Raw genomic sequence first — 13,252 nt, 5'->3', positions numbered from 1 at the left:
CATTAAAAAACCAACACAAATTTTTTTTACCAAGTTTTATAAAAAAAATGCATCAAAATGTTTATAACAGCAGGGGCAAACTAGTCCCTGTGTTAGACAAACCCACACAACAAGCCCCACAAAACTGTTTTACCGATTTTAACACAGTTTTAACAGCATGGGTAAAATGGTAAACTTTTAGAATATGCATAAAAAGTAATAAACCATTTAAACTACATATTAAGCATAATTAAACCACATAATCAAGCTTGTACACATGACACTAAATGTTGGTAAATGTGCAGAGCACCAAAAGAAAAGCCTAAGCACCAAAAGATGTGCACTAAGCACCAAAAGATGTACCATTTCATAGTGTTTGACAAAATCCTAATAGAAAACACCTATCCTTGTTTTAAGTGACTGGATTTTCATGACTTTCCCCACTTCCATATTTTGTTACCAACTTCTTCCTTAACTTCAGTTTTGTGATCCTCTCAAAATTTAATCGCCTCTTGTTGGCAACAAAATGGTCATAAAAAAATAGGTTGATGTTGATCAAAAACAGCTTCATCTTGAACAACTACTTCATGGTGGTCAATTTCAACATTAGCTTATTGGTCGTCTTCAACATCAACTTCTTGGTGGCCAACTTCAACATCAGCTTCTTGGTGGTCTTCAACATCATCTTCTTGGTGGTCTTCAACATCAACCTCATGGTGGTTAATTTCATCATCAACTTCAGCATCAATATCACCATGAAGATCCCCTTCTTCACCAACAGTTTGTTCCTTATTCTGCACATTATCTATTGCATTTTTAAAACAAATAAATTTATTATTATACAAATATTGATGAATGAATAATCAAAATAAAAATCAACCTTCTGTGAGTAATGGACATCGCCTCTTGTTGTGTCCTTCTTGATGACAATTACCACATCTTGAGATGGACATCCCACTCTTGTTAATTGTATGCCTTCCTTCATTCTATGTAGGACATTTCCTTCTGTTTACTTTGGGCCTTCCTGACATTCTCCTATGCCTATATGTTAGTACGGGATCACATGGAACATCAGGCCATATGTTAGCTCCATTAATTGATTTGACTGGATACCTATAGCAACTTCCAAACATGCTTGTTTTAAACCACACAGCTACATAGTCCTCTGCATTTCCATTCACGTACAATATTGCAACGATGACATGCACACAAGGGATACCACTGAGTTGCCAGTATCTGCAACCACATGTTTTGTGTTCAAGGTGAACTGCATAAATTTCATCGACTAATTTCATTTCATATTCTTGCTCACCACTTAGAACAACATCCCAGTACCTGTTATGAAATCATATTAAGAAGGTAAGTTATTTCTATTTCTTATTAAATCTCTTGCAATTAAAGAATATACCTTTGTTGTTCTTTCATCTTCTCAATCCTCTTTCTAATAGAGGGGAAAATTTACAAGTCTCACTTTTCCCCTTAAACTTTTGATTGTACATCGACTCCATCACGTACAACCTAATTTCTTCCAGCATTGTTATTATGGGTTTCTTCTGGACCTCTATGATTGCTACATTGAAAGATTCATATATACCATTTTCCATGGCATCACAACAACTCTGAGGTTTAAAAAATGCCCTACACCCTATATTCAGGTCTCTTTCTATTAGGTGGTCATAAGCTTCTATGGACATTGTACGAATTTCCCTCATGTAAGAGCGAAAAGTGGATTTAGTTGTAGCCTTTGCAGCTCTCCAAAATAACCTCCTAAACTCGACATCCGTGAACCCTTTTTTCTAAAGTTGGCGAAGATGTGTTGGTCACAATTCCTATGCTCACATGATGGTGCCTTTTGCTTAACAGCCTCATCAAACCCTACAAAGTGATAGCAAATTTAAGTTGTAAAGCACATAAAAACACATAAATTACTAAGTAAAAGTAAACTAAAATACACCTTATGCTGGTCCAAAATAATTGTAAGACCCCTACCATCTCCCATCTCAATGTCTTCAAGTAGAAGATCTATGAACCACATCCAAGTTTCCATGTTTTCTACTAGCACAAAAGCCCATGCCATAGGGTACATTTGGTTGTTTGCGTACCTACCAACGAATGTTAACAACTCACCTCTGCAAATACCCTTCAAAAAACTACCATCAACACCGATCACCCTTCTACATCCTTAAATCCAGCCATCCTTGACAGACTTTAGGAAAACATACATACTTTTGACGTAGTGTGTCCCATTAGGCATATGATTTGTCTTAGTTAAGAATATTGAACCAAGATTAACCCTGAATAACTCAGCACCATAATTCCATAGTTTCTCATAATGGCTTACAAAACCGCCTGAAATCTCATCTAGTGCAAAGTAGTTAGCATTTCTACACTGCCTAAAACTTACCTTGAGACCATAGTCTTTCCTAACCACTTCTGCCATTTTCCTAGAGCTAAACCGAGGCCTTTCCAAAATGTTAGGTATTAACATTTTGCCAATCCACTTATACGTAACAAGACACTCCACTTTTTGTTGGCTAGCATAATTATCTTTATTAATTAGTGACTTGATTTAGAATTTGTTCATGGGAGTAACCCATAGTCTAAAAGGGCAAGATGGCTTCCCTTTTTCATTTTTACTGCACCTTACTAACAATTTAGTTGACTTATTTTTTTCATACCACAATGCATAACCCTTAGACACAACATAATTTGTTAACATGCATTTCAATTCATCTCGATCAGATAATCTCATACCTAACTCAGGCTTCATAGTGTCCCATTTTTGGTTAGGATCATGAATATGATGTTTTTTTTTTTTACCTTATCAACAACTTCGTCCTTTATGCCTCTTTTTGGAATAAGATTCTTCAGGGACAAAAAAGGATCAACAAGTTCAGGCCACTCAATGTCCTTATCATCAACTTCATGGTCCGCCGATAGATCATCCGATAATACCAAGTCCACATCATCTTCATATGTATCAGTACCAATGTCCCTTTCTTTAGCTTTCTCTTCTTCAATCAATCTAGTATAGGCTCGTGATAGTCATCAATGTAGATGTCGATCTTATCATCATCATCATCATCATCAAACCCAGCATCAAGGAACCTAACGTAATCATCTTCATCCCTGAGCTCCATTAACCTATCTACGAGGGACCGATTTTTAAGACAGTAATACATATTCCGACATCTATTATTGATCAGTTTTTGGAGGTAGGTCTTGAACTCCTTGAAATCCATGTTACGTACATCTAGCATTATAACAAGTAGTTTATGAGGATGAAAGTAAACAAATGGATTAGGAGCAAAAATGCCTTTATGGTAGACATCAGTGTTAAGGGGGTCACCAGACATGCTTGCTGCACACACGACAAACTTTCCTTCACCTTCTGTAAAAAAAAAAAAAAAAAAAAATCACCTTCACCTGTAGATTTCACCCTTGTGTAAGAACCCTAGATATCGATGTCACCCTTTTTTAAGAACCCTAAATCGACTTATGTTCACAGTTTTCATCTTAGTTAGGTAAGTTTGGTGAAAAATTTCCACATAATTTCTTTTTAATAAGCCATGCCATATTTTTCCATTGATGACCGGTAAACAAACAACTTTAACCCACAGATGTCAGTCACTTTTATAAAACGATATTTTATTGGTAACTTTATTTAGCTTTTTAATAAAAAAAATGTTAATTTATTGGTTTTTCTTAACCAATTAAAATATAATTAGGGTAATATGAATGCTTTTAAAACTTCATTGGTCTTTTTAAGTCATTTTCCCAAAGAATAAACTATAACTATGAAAGTTTAATGTAACTTTCTTTATGTAATAATGAACATACAAACGAGTTCACGAATTACGAATGTGTATTGATAAGAAAGCATCCACCCATTTTATAAAACTTTTTTGTTTAACAAAATTAATAACAAAAAAAAAAAAAAGGTTACATATCAAATCAAAAATTAAAAAACGATGACATTAAGACCATTTTTGTAACTTAGTCTAAAATTAATGAGGGAGGACTCTCTCAATCACACGCCCAATTAACATACACATGAGAATACACATGAGAATACACATGCATGTCAAGGAACTACGTGCTACAACTTACAACAATTGTATACAATATTTCTTCGAGGTTTCAGAGCACTTGAGTAGCACCACTAACTGGCCGATGGTGTGTAGTGTCGTCGGAATAAAACCCATGCTTTGTCCCATCATACTTCTCTCCATCTCCCCATAATGCATACGCCTCCTCGCCGTGAACAGCATCATCTCCGATCAACAGTTGTTCGTCGGACATCCGCAAAGGAATGACCAAACCAATAACTACACAGATTATCGACGTCGACACTATGTTCCACCCAATGATAAACGCGCCACCAACTATCTGCTTCAGTATCTGCGTGCCGCCTGAACCGCCGTAAATGCCGCCCCTTGAGTTAGTAACCGGAAGGAAAAGTGCGCATAGGGTGGGCTCTGCGAAGAGTCCGGTGAGTATTCCGCCAAGGTATCCGGCCACCGCGTGAGTGTGGAAGACACCGAGGGTGTCGTCAACTTGTTGGAGTAAAGTCCATCTCTTGTGAACCACCATCATCGTGAACCATGGGATACTGCCGGAGAGAATACCCATGATGATTGCGGCCCAGCCTTGAACGAGACCGGCTCCAGGGGTGATGCAAACGAGTCCGGTGATCATGCCTTGGACAGCTCCGATGACGGAGGGTTTTCCGAAGAAGATGACGTCTAGCCAGGTCCAGACGAGGAGGCTGGTGGCGGCGCAGATGTTGGTGTTGAGGACGGCCATGGAGGAGTCGATGTTGGCGCTGTATGGGTCTCCGCCATTGAAACCTGCCCAACCCATCCAAAGCAGCCCTGCTCCGGCCAACGTCATTAGGACGTTGTTTGGTGGAAATCTTTCTCTATCTATGGTTAATCGTGGCCCCACCTGCAGACAAAATATTTTTATTTTTTTTATTATAATTTTTTACAATTTTAGAATATTTAAGGTTATGTATAGTTTATTAAGTCAACGCTTTTTTCTGATTTTTTCAAATTCATAAAAAATCATAATATATTAATATTAAATATGTTATAAACACGTTATGCTTAAAATGGTCCAACTTTTACGTAATGTATTAAACAGAGTTTCTGTTTTTTCAAACAATTATTAAACATTTAAATATGTCAAAATCTGTATTCAAAACAAATATTAAACAAGCCAAATTTTTTTTAATCATCGTTAATTTCGGTCAAGAGATTAGAATAACCATTTGCAATAATTTAATCAAAACCGATGTTTATTTTTCCTGTATTATTTTTCTCTAAATCAACATTATTTACCATAACTTTCTTGAACCATGCATAACGAGACAGGAACTTCTGAGATACGCATCAAGCAAGAAGTCAACCAAATGAGAGCATTCTTTTCTTTTCTTATTTAATAAGAGATAGGATCGATTTGAGATAAATTTAAGATGACTATTTAATTGGTAAGCATATGGCTAAACGTCGGATAATAAAAGAAGAGTAAATTATCACCAAAACGTGTAATAGCTGTTAACGACAGAATCTGTCAATTTCGATTACAATTTACAACTTGCAGAAAATATTAAAAATTTGAGTTAACAAAATAAAAAGTTTGTTTAGACTCAACAGGTTAAAAATTTAACTAGCAGCTATAAACTAGTTTATAAATTAATATTATTTTGTAAAAGATAACTGATAAACAATATTGTAAATGTAAAATGACATAAAACGAATATTTAGATATATAAGTAAAAAATAGCATTAAATATGATTAGGAAAGAATATTAAAAAAAAGCTCTATACCTTTTTTAAAAACTATTTCAAAATAATTTATAAAAAAAATAGTTTATAAGTTAGTTTATAATTTTTTTTTTTTAATTTTTTTATAGTTTTACCATACAACAAATTATAATAAAACTACTTTATAAGCCTATTTTATTTTTGAAAAAAGCAGAATGGAATTAAAGGTACTTATATCCATGAATAGGATCGAGGATTTATAAGGTAAAAATTAAAGCTTTGTGTTCACAAAATATTATTATTTAATGGATTTTCATATAGTTTGTGAATAAAAACAAATAGACATTCTTTTAAAATATGCTTTTTAAGAGAAAAAAAATAGTTTGTTAGCCGTTTAATGAAAAAATTAATTAACCTATTTTTGTCAAACTGTATAACGAAATATACTAATTGCTAATTTATATAATATTGTTTCAAATTTATATCGGTTCATTCATTAATTACCAAACTTGTTGATAACAAATTTGAAGATAAATGCATACATTAATTCAAAGAGGAAATATTTAAGTTGGTTTTGAATTTAAGACTGCACACAGCACACCGCAACAGGACCAACATGGCATGGAACTTTTGTTTATTTATTTTATCCTAAACCCGTTTCAATGTCACATCACACATCCCACGTAGGCATGTTTGTTTTGATGGATGGGTTTAAAGTTTAAATTGATCGGATCAAGCGAATTATAGTCTGATTTGAGTCAACCAAACTTAATAAGTGAATTAAGTTTGATTTTAGTTTTTAAAATATGAATCTAAATAATTTGTACCAAATTATGATTCAATATGAACCAATTAAATTATATTGAACCAAACTCTATTCTTTATAGTATCCAATCCACCAAAAATAACATTTATAGAAGTTCAAAATAAAAAAAACAGGTTAATATAGTAAAACGTATTTAAAAAAAATAATTACAAAGATTAAATACAGTTTAAAATGTTACGAATGGTTTTAAAGTTATTGCTTTGTACATGTGATCACTAATCTTGTATGAATTTCATCAACCGAGATTAACTTAATTGGATAGTAGGTTTACATAATTTGATTCTATTATGAACCGGCCTGCCCGGTAATATAATTACTAAAAAAAGATATATTAATTCTAATATAAAAATACGATCATTGGTATAATGGGAGATCAAATTTACAAACATTGTATATACCACATCGTGTGTTTTGAATACAGAAAACACATAAGATTCACAATATGTTATATATATAAACCGAGTCATGAACGTTAACTAGGGTAGATGCTATCGTGAAATTTGACATTTTATTTGGTTAAATTAATTCTACCTTTAATTATATAACTTTTATTTGAATTTGGTTTTTGAAATAGTCGAAAAGAGTACTAACCCAGTAAGCGGCTGTAAAACCAGCAACCCCAGAAGAGAGATGAATGACATAGCCACCGGAATAATCCATGACACCCCAGTGAAACAAGAAACCGCCGCCCCATAAGCTGAAAGCACCCACCGTGTAAGAGAAAGTCAGCCATAAAGGCACAAACGCCATCCATGCTCTGATATTCATCCTTCCAAGCAACGATCCTGCCAATAAGATCACCGCTATTGCCGCAAACACACATTGAAACCACACCATAGAAGCCATCGGATAAAATGGTGTTATCATCGCCGTCTCCACCTACACCCATTCAATCAAAAAGAAAAGTGTTGCGTTTATTTACGTGGGAGAAAGTGTAAAGTGATTGATATATACATACCTCGCCGTTGGAGTGGTACTGGGTAGAGGCCGGCAAGGCGGCCTGTTTAATAAGGAACTTCTGGCCGAGCGCCGGGCCGGCTTTGCCCCAGAAAGGGAGAAGCTCTTCCCCGAAGGACATCTTGTAGGCCCAAGTAACCCAACAGATGACGACGGCGGAGAAGGCGTAGAGCGCCATGAACGCCGAGTTCACCGCCCATTTCTTCTTGACGATACTGCCGTAGAGGATGACGAGGCCTGGCACGCTCTGGAGGCCGACGAGGGTGGCGGAGGTCATCTGCCATGCGTTGTCGCCTTTGTTTAGCCAGTCCGGTGATGATGCCGACGTCTGGTATGCAGATGGTAAGACGGAGGCAGCCATGATCGGAGCGGATATTGAAAGTGGAGAGTAGACTTCTCGTGCGTATGGCGATCATATAAGAAGAATCTACGATATAGAATCATGTGACTTCGTTTACTTTTTCAAAATTAATTAATTTCCTTGAATCTTTTAATAATAAAAAAAAGGATCTATCATTTAAATTTGTATAAAATTTGATTAAGAATCATCTAAATAATATTTTAAAGTGAAAATTAGAAAATATCAAAACTGCAAAATTTGTCCCTGGCGTTCGATAAAAACTGTAGATAAGGTTTAAAAGGTTTCCAACTTGCGTGGAAGGTTTAAAATCAAGAATTTTCTCTGATTTTGGTCCTAAAAGAATTAAAATGTCATTTTTCTCTTTTAGTTTCTTTTTGTTATTTCCTTATTTTTACTTTAATACGTTTTTAATTAAAAAGAAAAAGAACACATCTAGCATGTTGTTCTTCCCATTTGACTTTCTCTCCACCCCTCTCTTTCTATCTCTCATACAAAACTAGCAAATCAAGAAGTTTCATAACAAAAAATGTTAGGATGATGTTATGCTTAGTGATCTGTAAGATCTGTCTGATTGTCTGTTGACTAGTTATATGTATGTTTATATGTTATGAATATGTCAACATGGTTTATGTGTGGTCGGGTTGAGGCAGACTAGTGTAGACTGAAGGCCAAGAGACACAGGGCGTTCCGGATAGACTGCATGCCTGAGGGGTATACCAGTTGGGCCGAAGGCCCGAAGAACGTTCCAGATAGGCTGAAGGCCCGGTGAGGCGTACTAGTCATACTGAAGGTTCAATGAGTGTACCAGATAAACTATAGGTCGGTGGGGCGTTCCATTCAGGTTGAAGGCTCTATATCCATGTTATTTGTTTTATGCTTATGTTATGTGTTGGTACTTTGGGGGAGCTCACTAAGCGTTGGCTTACAGTTTTAGGTTATATTTCAAGTACTTTGGATGATCGCGAAAAGGCGAAGGCGTGACTGTACACATCCTCATGTTTTTTACTTATGATTTTGTGAGACTCTGATGTTGAAAATATTTTGAAAACTATTTTGTAAACACTTTATGGTTTTGGGTTGAAATTAAAAAGTTTAAATTTATCATATTTTTTTTATGGATGTTACAAGTTGGTATCAAAGCCTTGGTTTGAGTGGATTGGAGGAACACTCGTGTGAATCCAGTCTCAAACAAAGGAATTTTTTGTAATGATTTCTAAATTGTTTTTGAAAAAATTAAGGAGGATGCGATGTGTACGATCAGTCGGAGGCAGTAAGTAGACCCCAAATTACCACACTATTATTTGATCTTGTGATATGTTAGAATAGCATGCTAGTGATAGATTAGGGATCTTTAGGAATTGCATGATAGAATTGTCTGAATATATTATGCCTGATAGCGTAGGGTTCTTCTTGATATGGAATTGACATCATTACTGTAGTTGCTTAGTGTATACATCATAGTTATACATAACTAAGATTCTATAGCCAAAGAATGTTTGGTTAAATATTATTTCATGTTCTTGTTTGATGAAGGGCTTATGGTAGGATCATATATTTAACTGTCTATATGGTCCAGTGTTATGTATGATTAGCATACACGAGTGTTGCAGGGTTGGTGGAAGTTTCATGGATGAGTTATGTGAGGTCAGCCGACTAGTTTTGTGATGTTTAGCCTTCCTCTAGGCAGTGAGGATTGAGTATATGTGTTTTATAGTGTGTATTGTTAGGGTTGTTATGATGATCCTTGAGAAAAATACGGGTAGGTGTGGAAGGTAGTATGGGCTCGTGCTACTGGAAGCATAGGACCTGTATGCGTAATAGGGGAGTCACAACCCTTAGGGATTTTTTTGGGAGTTGGTTCCCTTGATATGATATGCTTGTTATCTAATATCTCCCTGGTTTATTTTCAGTATGGTTACGACGAGGCAATATAAGATAGGATCCGGATCGGGATCGGGACAAGTGGCCAGAATAGGTCGGCTGTGTCCGATGACAGGATTAGGGAGATCCTTTAGGAGAAGGTTTTTGTGCACTTTTGGGCACAGTTTCCAGAGATGTTTGGGTCTATTAAGACCGTCATGGTAGAGTACTTTGATGAGCGATATGTTTCCCTTTTTGAGTCTACTACTCCTGCAGCCACCACAGTCGTTATAGCTGTTGGGGTTGGTATTGGGAGGGTCTTCCAGTATTGGGACTTCGGCAATACGAAGCCCTCAACTTTCGATGGAGTTTAGGATCCGATCATAGACATGAGGTGGTTATCTCACATTGAGGGGTGCTTCTTCATTTGATCTTGCCCACCTGATCAGAAGGTCAAGTGCACTCTGAACCTTCTGAGGTCTAGAGCAAAGGATTGGTGGAGACTTTTTACCAGCTCGTATTCTCCTAAGTAGAGGACTGTAATGACTTGGGACCAGTTCTTGGAGATATTGCGTTCTAGATATGTTCCGCTGGTGGAACGTGAGAGGTTGGCTCAGGTGTACTTGGACTTGAAAGAGGGGACGGATTCGCTGATGGAGATCACCAAGATGTTCACAAAGTGGGCCATGTTTTTTTTCCTGAGTTTGCTGCTTCTGAGCAAGATCGGATGACCCATTACTTGAGTATGCTTAAGACGGATATCATACAGTTTGTCTCCACTCAACATTATGGTTAATTGTTAGACTTACAGGAGGCCGCCACACGGCATGAGATTCAGATAGAGCTCTAGTAGAGAGAGCAGAGATCGGCCCCGACACAGTTGCAGCCTGCGCCAAAGCGGTTCAAGGCCGCTGATACTAGATTTGGAGAGCAGAGGGTCCGTACTTGTGGTAAGTGCGACAAGATTCATGAGGGGTTCGTTTGATCAGGTGGTGTATGCAACAAATATGTCAAGGAGGGGCACTATGCAAGGAATTGTCGCCAGCCGGCCCCAGTTCCGAGTTCCAGGATGTGTTATCACTGTGACCTGGTTATGCATGTGAAGGGAAACTGTCTATTTCTCGTTGCCAAGCCAGCACAGGCCCCAGTACTAGTCACTTTGATGATCACCGATGGGCACCAGGGGAGGTTAGAGCCCCCAAGGGGTCGGGGGCATGCGTTTCATCTCACTGCCGAGGAGACCAGAGCAGCTCCAGATCTTGTCACTGGTATGTTCTATTTATTATTCTGTTGATTATGTTTTATGTTATGCTCATGAAACACCCAAAATCAGAAGGGTCAAGAAAGGAAAGGAAAACCATAAGTTAAAGAGGGTCGACTCGTCGAGTCCATGGAGGAACTCGGCGAGTCGGAGCGGGATCTGGGTGTAAATTAAGTGACCGACTCGGCGAGTCGGCAGGTGGACTCGGCGAGTCTAGTCTGGGTTGGGAAACCGTAATTCTGGGACTTGGTACCCTATTTAAGCATCTTATTCTCTTCCCTAGGGCTCATTTGCGGCCCCTATAGTCCAGAACCCCAACCCTAGCCACCATAATCGTTTTTGGACCAAGTTCTACCCTTGGTGAAGTAAATTGAAGCTTGGAAGAGAAGAGATTCACAGTAGTGCAAGAGGAGGCCTTAGATCCAGAGTTGATGGAACTTTTTAGAGCATTTGGAGGTAATAAATAGTTATCCTTGGCTTTCTCCTTTCTAGATCCATCTTTCATGAAGTTTTAGGGTTTCTTTGAGAGTATGTGATGAGAAATTGGTGCACAAGTTAGATCTGGAGTTGAAACTCCAGATCTGAGCTCTATTTGGACCAAAGATGCAGAAAGCCCTTTTAGTTGCTATGCAAAAGCCATTCCCCATGAGTTAAGTTCCTTTCTAGCTTGGTTTTTGGTATTATGAGACAAGAAGCACGTAAAGGTAGCAACTTTATGTTGCTAATGGACTCTAGGAACCCAGATCTATTACTTGGAGCAAAGGAGTAGCTCTGTGACTCGAGATTATGAGAATACACGTAGTGACTCAGCGAGTCTGGGAGAGGACTCGGTGAGTCGGGCTAGATACCTGACTTAAATCGTGTAGTAACTCGGCGAGTCACATAGGTGGACTCAGCGAGTTGGATGAAGATAGGCAGGAACTCGACGAGTTGGAAGAACAACTCGGCGAGTCTATTGAAGATTGCCTTGGACTCGGCAAGTCTTTTCTTGGACTCGGCGATTCAAGTTGCAAAACCCCAAACCCTTCGAGTTAAGACTCGGATCAGTGAGTTGAGTGGGGACTCAGTGTGTTGGATAGGACAGGACTCGGAAATCGGTAGACTCAGCGAGTCAAGGGCTGACTTGGCGAGTCAAGTCGCGAATGAAAGGATTCTGAGCGTATGAACTCGGTGAGTCAGTAGGCAGAATCGGTGAGTAGGGTTGACCTAGAAGGTTGACTTCGACCAGGACTTTGACGTTGTCAAGAGTTGGCTTAGTTAAGTTTTGGAGGACTATCAGACTAAGTGTTATATTGTTATTGGTAGCCCGGAGAGCTAAAGGAGCAGCGCCTCAGAGGGTTGTCGATTAGCAGCCAGAGGTTTATCAACAGAGCTCAGCAGTTCAGGTGAGTTTCCTTCCAGTAGGAACGGGTCTAAGGTCACACTGCCGGCCCGTTTAGCTAGCAGTAGTTTCCGGACTTCGGTCTGATGCAGTAGTTAGTATGTTTGATGCTTTCATGGATTAGACAGGATTTATGTGTTATGTGTTCCGGGCTACGGCCTGATGCAGTATGCAGTATATGTGTGTTCATGTTAGTTGATATGTTTATGTTATGCTTTGTTCAGTCAGTTTCCAGACTTCAGTCCGATGCAGGGGCAAGGCCCCAGTTAGTCCGGACTTCGGTCCGATATAGGGGAAAAGGTCCTATTCAGTTTCCGTACTTTGGTCCGATGCAGGGGGCAAGGCCCCAGATAGTTCAGACTTCGGTCCGATGCAGGCGACAAGATCCCAGTCAGTTTCCGGACTTCAGTCCGATGCAGGGGGCAAGGCCCCAGTTAGTCCGGACCTCGGTCCGATGCAGTGGGCACGGCCCAGTATGTGCTTTTTATGTTATTGTATGGTATGTGGTAGTTTGGGGGAGCTCACTAAGCTTCGTGCTTACGGTTTTCAGTTTTGGTTTCATGTACTCAGTTTTCAAAAGAGGAGCTCGGAGAGGTTGCCGTGTACACACCATAGTTAGTTAGCCTGGGAATGTTTTACTCTGATAATGAGATTATGTTTAAAATTTATACTTGAAAATTATGTTATGACTTATGATACGGTTTTATAAATATGGTTTTAGTAATGTTTTAAAAGAAATTTTTAGTCGTGATTTTTGGGTCGTTACAGCTCATGTATAAGTGTAACAACCATAAATTTTACACCAAATTTAAACTTTTTCAATCATAAATAAAAACCAAATAGCATTGTTTGCAAAAAT

The 13,252-nt window shown here is 38.2% G+C and overlaps 1 protein-coding gene across 1 annotated transcript; it reads right to left on the bottom strand.

The window, feature by feature from the left end:
* Positions 1-3,897: 3,897 nt before the first annotated feature.
* On the bottom strand, positions 3,898-7,921 carry LOC145006408 (ammonium transporter 3 member 1-like). Its single transcript, XM_078965492.1, has 3 exons — positions 7,532-7,921; positions 7,165-7,452; positions 3,898-4,926 (listed from the first exon to the last, which is right to left on the bottom strand). Exons 1-3 carry the CDS (start codon positions 7,889-7,891, stop codon positions 4,120-4,122), a joined length of 1,455 nt encoding a protein of 484 aa, XP_078821618.1. The 5' UTR covers positions 7,892-7,921; the 3' UTR covers positions 3,898-4,119.
* Positions 7,922-13,252: the final 5,331 nt, after the last annotated feature.

The sequence above is a fragment of the Lactuca saligna genome, chromosome 7, assembly GCF_052625555.1.
Source record: "Lactuca saligna cultivar CGN05327 chromosome 7, ASM5262555v1, whole genome shotgun sequence".
Taxonomy (NCBI): domain Eukaryota; kingdom Viridiplantae; phylum Streptophyta; class Magnoliopsida; order Asterales; family Asteraceae; genus Lactuca; species Lactuca saligna.
The sequence above is the reverse complement of the archived record's forward strand: the minus strand, read 5'-3'. Positions and strand labels throughout refer to the sequence as shown.

What these genes read in the sequence shown, in the direction of transcription:
- LOC145006408 (XM_078965492.1), bottom strand. Translation starts at nt 7,891, where the DNA reads ATGGCTGCCTCCGTCTTACCATCTGCATACCAGACGTCGGCATCATCA. An exon ending in AGTACCACTCCAACGGCGAG is followed by an intron (nt 7,453 to 7,531) that starts GTATGTATATAT and finishes GAATGGGTGTAG; the next exon opens with GTGGAGACGGCGATGATAAC. An exon ending in GTTTTACAGCCGCTTACTGG is followed by an intron (nt 4,927 to 7,164) that starts GTTAGTACTCTT and finishes TTTTGTCTGCAG; the next exon opens with GTGGGGCCACGATTAACCAT.